The 6,199-nt window shown below is 35.5% G+C and overlaps 1 protein-coding gene across 1 annotated transcript; it reads right to left on the bottom strand.

Annotated features, from left to right (window-relative positions):
- LOC104714747 (monodehydroascorbate reductase 5, mitochondrial-like) lies at positions 2,221-6,069 on the bottom strand. Its single transcript, XM_010432206.2, has 17 exons — positions 5,929-6,069; positions 5,660-5,828; positions 5,442-5,541; positions 5,271-5,348; positions 5,040-5,111; positions 4,767-4,885; positions 4,573-4,657; positions 4,366-4,455; positions 4,103-4,204; positions 3,902-3,991; positions 3,685-3,765; positions 3,485-3,556; positions 3,306-3,400; positions 3,120-3,208; positions 2,967-3,029; positions 2,819-2,859; positions 2,221-2,613 (listed from the first exon to the last, which is right to left on the bottom strand). Exons 1-17 carry the CDS (start codon positions 5,936-5,938, stop codon positions 2,494-2,496), a joined length of 1,476 nt encoding a protein of 491 aa, XP_010430508.1. The 5' UTR covers positions 5,939-6,069; the 3' UTR covers positions 2,221-2,493.

Raw genomic sequence — 6,199 nt, 5'->3', positions numbered from 1 at the left:
AAAAACTATCAGAGAGTGGTTTGTGTTGAACAAAATGTTTTCTTGAGTATAAAGACAAGAGCGTGGAGCTCAGTCGTGAGAAATGGCTCTGTGGTTCTTTTGGCACATTTCTTCTCTTTAATGGTCCCATGATGTGGTCCGTTGATCATTGATCGTTTCTAGATTTAGTAACTTCCACTTCAAAAGTTTTTATTTCGTCAAAGATTCTTCCATTGTCCCTTTATATGGTAAGTTCATCATCAATTGTTTTTGTTTCTTTTTTTTTTTTCTTTCTGATCAATTGTTTTTTAGTACCAACATATCCATATATTATGTTATGTGTTTGCATTTTGTACTTCTCCTTCCAATAAACAACAAGAGAGAGTTTTTTCTTACCAATCAATAGTTTGAGTTGTATACGATGGTTTCTTGTGCTATATGTAACATAAAAGTTTGATTTATGTGACTAAAAAACACAATAGAATCTTTTTGTATTGTAGTTTCTGAAGTTCATTGATCTAGTATTAATCCTTTGAATTCGTCTTCCCGTCACATGAAAATCCCCAAAAGAGTTTTGGCCTTTAATAAGTTTAACTTATTAAGGAGGTAACAAGGTTGACAAAAAAAAAAAAACAAAAAACAGAAAAATTAACAACTTTAGTCAAAGTTTGTGACGTTTACACATCATCATTAGTATTGTCTTAAGAATATAATAATACTCTCCGTAACACAAATTGGATCCCACGCGCCAATTCGTTATTTTAGAAATTTGGCTAACCAAACATATCTTTAAATCTATTTGTCCTTTTGGCTTATGTTATATTTGTATTTTTATGTGTATAGTATTTTAAATTCCACCAAAAAATTCAACATCTTATTTAATTTGGTATATAATGCATCAATTACTTCTCCCATCTTTTCTGCTCTGGTTTATTCCAAAATGCTAACAACCGGATGCATTATATACCAAAAAGTCAAAGCAACCAGAATGTATTTGGAGAAAACAAAAACAAGCGATAGTTCTATAAAAGGAAAGGTGTGGTAAGATATCACACGCGCCTACACCAAAAACATAAGAATGGTTTCTTTCTTCAGTTGAAACAAACGAACGTCGAGTTCACTCACGATAAGTGCGTATGGTTTTTCATATTTCACTTTCTTTCTTTTGTTTCCTTGTTTGTGTGTATAAGCGTAGTGGTGATTGGTAAATGCTGATGATGTATGAGTGTATGACGGTCGATAATTACTAATCCTTTCTATTATTATTTTTAAAGTATATATAATACCATCTCAAATTTTGTAGTTTGTGAAAGAGTCCTTCAATGTCTTTTTCTTTTATTGGCATAAATTGGGTTATAGCTTAACCAACATTACACGTTTTTCTTTTATTGGCATAAAGAGTCCTGAAAAGACACTTTTTCTTAACACCTGTAAGCCACAAAACCGAGGTTGTTCCAAAAATAAAAATAAACAATGGTGTCTCCTATTAATACCAAGAACTATGTCACATTAAAGTTTAGAACGAGTTAGAGAAGAGTTTATACGGTCATAATCGAGTTATGGTCGTCCTTGGTAGCTACATGATATGTAGAAAAAAGTATACAGTGTATTGAATTATGTATCACAGAACGAAAGTAAATAAACTCTTCAAAGTAAAAAATCATAACAATTCTGCTATAAATATAGTTTACCAAAAAGAAAATCTGCTATTACACATTTGCTATATGTACATGAACATGATTGTACCCAATCTCATGTAAATGCGTGTGGAGTTTTCAGCTTTCACTTTTTGTTTTGTGTATTATTACTCAACAAGCTCTAAGCTAAAAGTGCTGATGATGTGTGACGGTCGATTATGTTTGTTAAAATTAATGCCTTTTTCTCAAGTAGTAAGTTCATTTATTGGTGTTTAACCAACATCATACGTTTGTTTGCATTATCCCAAGTCCTAACCGTTCTCCTCCATTAAACACTAACACGAGAACAAGAAAACTCGCAAAAGCCCTTTTTCTAACCAAAATGTTAGGCGTTTAAACCAAACAAAAAACGAGGGTGTTAAAATTAATAAGAAAAAAAAATACTCTCTTGTAATAATTCTCAAAAATTATGTCACAGAAAAGTTTGAAAAGAGTTTATATGGTCATGAAAGAATAAATAAGCACAAAAGCAACTTTAATGATCGATACAAGAAATTATATGAAATATTTTACCGATCCATGAAACCCATATAGATCGATCATATGACAAAAATATCTCTATGTCACGACTCTCGTATGAATTTTATTAGAGACAAGAAGCTCTCTAAAGAGCAAAATGTGATTATCATTTTTTTTTTTTAAAAAGAGGCTATATAAATTATTCGTGGAGATTATTGACAACAGTAGTACTCTCTATAAAATCATTTTTCCAATGGAAAGATGAATACTCTCACCGAGAATAATAAAAGATGTTGGTTGGTGTCTCTGAATCCCAAAAGCTAAAAAAGTACAACTCCGATCCATGAACTTTGTCTCTCTAACTCTGTAGAGCGGCTTGTGCAATTTCGAGGGCTTCTTCGACTGAAGATGCGCTGGCGAGTTTTGCCTTATCGACAATAGGTTGGCTTCTTGCTAGCTTTGGGAGAAGCTGGAACTCCTGTTTTAAGAGATTATACACAACAATGAAAGCAATAAGTACATGAAAACAAAACCCATTCTGATGTAATTGCAATGGTCTAGTTTTTCAAAAATCTAACCAAAATACTCTAATTTTAGTCTCACGGATCTAAAGAAGCATATGATGTTGTAAAGATTGGCTAATTCAGAATGTTAATGAGGGAGATGCTAAGAAAGACTCTTACCTCAGGAGATCCGCTTTCTACAAGAACACCTTTCAACCTACCTGTTGATGCAATAATTACTCATCAAAGTTAGTTAATTTGCTAAGCTGTGTATTAGTGCAAGGTTCAAGAGTAGTAACAGAAGTGAGAAAGTGGAAGTATGATTTACCAGATTCAATCCAGAAGGTAGCAATTTTAGGGTCAAAGTTGCCAACCTCAACTGTTTCTCCCACTGGCCATTATGAATCAGTTGTTTAGATACACTGGAAATATTGTTTTGAGTAATTGGATTGTGTTTTATTAATGTCTTAACGAGATTTACCATTATCCCCGAAAAATTGCCACCAAACTTTTCTTGCGCTGCCTTCATACTCGAATACTCTTGAGTAGAAATACGGAAGATAATCATACCTGCAACGTTTTTTGCAAGACAGGAACTAATAGGTGAAGAGATCTGTTGAGAGATACACGGAATGTCTACAGATCATGCCAGGTTCAAGAAGCTTACATGTCAGTGTGTGCTGTGAGCAGCGATTTCACACAGTGTTGTGCAGAACGGCGGGCGTGATCAACATGTTCAACACGAGTCATTCGATCATATATCTGTTCATCACACAATAACATGATGAGTTTACAGGTCACGAGATTGGTGGCTTAACATGTTTTCTCTGGCAGCAAAGTAAGTACCTTCAAAGGGAAGGCTGCGACATCTCCAATAGCAAAAATTCCAGGGGTACTTGTCCGGAACAAGCCATCGACCTGTGGTTGAAGATGAGCTCTTATTAAAGTTTTAATTGTATGGTCATATGATGTAGTTTCTTGTGAAGTTCTAACTTTGAAAACCGATTAATCTAGGAAACTGAATCCGGATGTTTAGTAAATAATACCTGAATTCCTCCAATAGATTTGTTCATCGACAAAGTTTCAAAGGGGCCAATAGAAGGCTTAGCTCCAATTCCGATTACAACCTGTACAGTACGGATACGCAGGTCGTTCAAAAATCAGCATTTCATTGACCTTCACGGTTTACATATATGATCACATTTGTTCAAGTTGCATCATTCTAGAAAGAAAAAAAAACGTGAAGCTAAGCTACAACTATACCGTGTCTGCCTCAATTGTAGACCCATCAGCAAGCTTAACAGCTGATACACGCCCATCCGAACCTGCTTCTAAGTTATTTATTGAAGCCCCCTGTTCAAAAGAAAAAGAAACTTAAGTTTACTCACTGTGTTCTTGAAATTCTTAGGTTCGCAGGAAAGCAAAGGCTTCAGTCTAAGGCATTGACGCGGGTTGATATCTTACCTTGACAAACTTAACACCATTTTGACGGTATAGTTCTTCATATTTCTGAGCAAGTGATGGAGTGAACAGTCTTTGCAAAAGCTGATCTTCAGGGAATACAATCTATTGTTCCAACAGGGGAAGCCCAAAAGCAGCTCTAAATTAGTTCGTCTGTTTTGCAAATTATATGAACGTTTCAAGGAATTTTGTTTTACTCAGCGAATGACTAAAACTATGCTTCATTACTAGCACAATTTAAAGATTGAAGTCAAAGGGATAATAACCGTTGTATCTAGATTCCACGCAACAGCTGCCGCAGCAACCTCCATGCCAATGTAGCCACCACCAACAATGACAACTTTCTTTGCCTTTCCCTGTATCCATATATTGGAAGGTTATTTTGTCACCAAGGGAATTTAAAAGTTTCCTAAGGACACATAGTAAAACATTGCATTAAGATGACATAACTGGTAAGAATGCCCTTAGCTTACCAGAGATGATATTAGTGAATCAGCATCTGCAACCTCCCGAATATAGTGAACCCCTGGCAAGTTCCCACCAATTTTATCTGGGAACCTGCCATATAAAATTCAGTAGCATGAATAGACATGGTTGAGAAGGGGTCTAGTTTCTCTGATGTTGTTTATAATCAATCCATTGCAAATATAATGCGACTTTCACTCACCTTGAGGCTGTACACCCTGTAGCGATAATTAAGGATCCATATTTTAACTGCTTCCCTGTATCTGTTGTCAGAGTTTGCTTTCCAAAATCAGCTCCAGTCACTGGATCTTCATATATTACCTGTTCAAACACAATGCATCAATAATAAGACACAGGAGAAGATCACAAATTCACTGATGTACATTCCGAGCTGGACTAATAATCAAACTAACTTCACTTCCATTCATATATATTTTTTAAAAAACAAAACTATCTATCAATCAGAAGAATTTACCTCAATCCCTTTCTCCTTATACCAGTCTGGTGTCTGCCTTTCTCCACCACCTCCAACACAAGTATGAAAGCCCTGCATATTTATTATCCACCCTCAATATAAACAGAACACACTAACCGCATAGCTAAAACCATACCAGAATCCAATCTAAAAAGTCTCGTGTAGCCAAAATTAAGACCAATAGAACCACTCAAATTGATCAAACTAAACATTAAAGTAGGCAAAGCTTACAGGTAAACGAGCTGGCTTCTTCTCTGGAGGGAACAAGTAAGCTTTCGTCAAAGCTGGTCTCTCATAAGGTGCGTACGCCTAACAACAACAACCAACATAAACAACCACAACAAATCCAACGAAAGTGATAGTGATTTAGAAAACACACTCAGGGATCGAATTGAGAGTCACCTCTTTGGTGACAATGCAAAGGCGACCATCAGCCATACCATTTTCAACAAAAGTCCGAGCAGCATAACCCGCAGCATTACCTCCACCAACAATCACAAACCTAACCAATTAAAAAAAAAAAAAAAAAAAGGTCAAAAACTCAATCCGGATAATACAAAAATTTCATCTATCAGCAAAAATTGGGGAAGAGTCATGTAATAATAATAAAAAAAACTAACTCGCGATTCTCGTTAGCGAAGGAAGCAGTGACGAGTCCTCTGGAAGAACCACCGATGGGAGAGAAACGAGCGGGAAATCGACGAGCGAGAGACGGAGAAGAAGGACACCAAAGAGATAATCCGGACTTGGTTGGCAACGTGGTGGATGCTAACGCCATGACTCTACGAACTGTAACAATTACAATAGAGAGAGATGATAAGATTCGTCGATCTAGGGTTTTGAATAAGGGATCGAAGATGGTGTGAGTGAGAGAGAGAGGAGATAAGACCTGGAGACATTAGTTTATAAGAGGAGCCAAAAAAAACCAGATTTAATTATTGAAACAAAGTGTGTGAGAGAGTCTCTCTGTAGTAGTGTTTGGCTCTATAACAAAGCTAAAGGGCAATGAGAGACTCAGAGATGATTATTGTAAAGATGGGTAGTGCGATTAGTGAAGAATGGAATGGAGCTGACTTGTCTTGTTGCTTTTTTTTTTTTTTTTTTTTTTTTTTTTTTTTTTTTTTTTTTTTTTTTTTTTTTTTTTTTTTTTTTTTTTTTTT

This window comes from Camelina sativa, chromosome 9 (assembly GCF_000633955.1).
Source record: "Camelina sativa cultivar DH55 chromosome 9, Cs, whole genome shotgun sequence".
In the NCBI taxonomy this organism is placed as follows: domain Eukaryota; kingdom Viridiplantae; phylum Streptophyta; class Magnoliopsida; order Brassicales; family Brassicaceae; genus Camelina; species Camelina sativa.
This window is presented reverse-complemented; position numbering and strand designations above follow the sequence as displayed.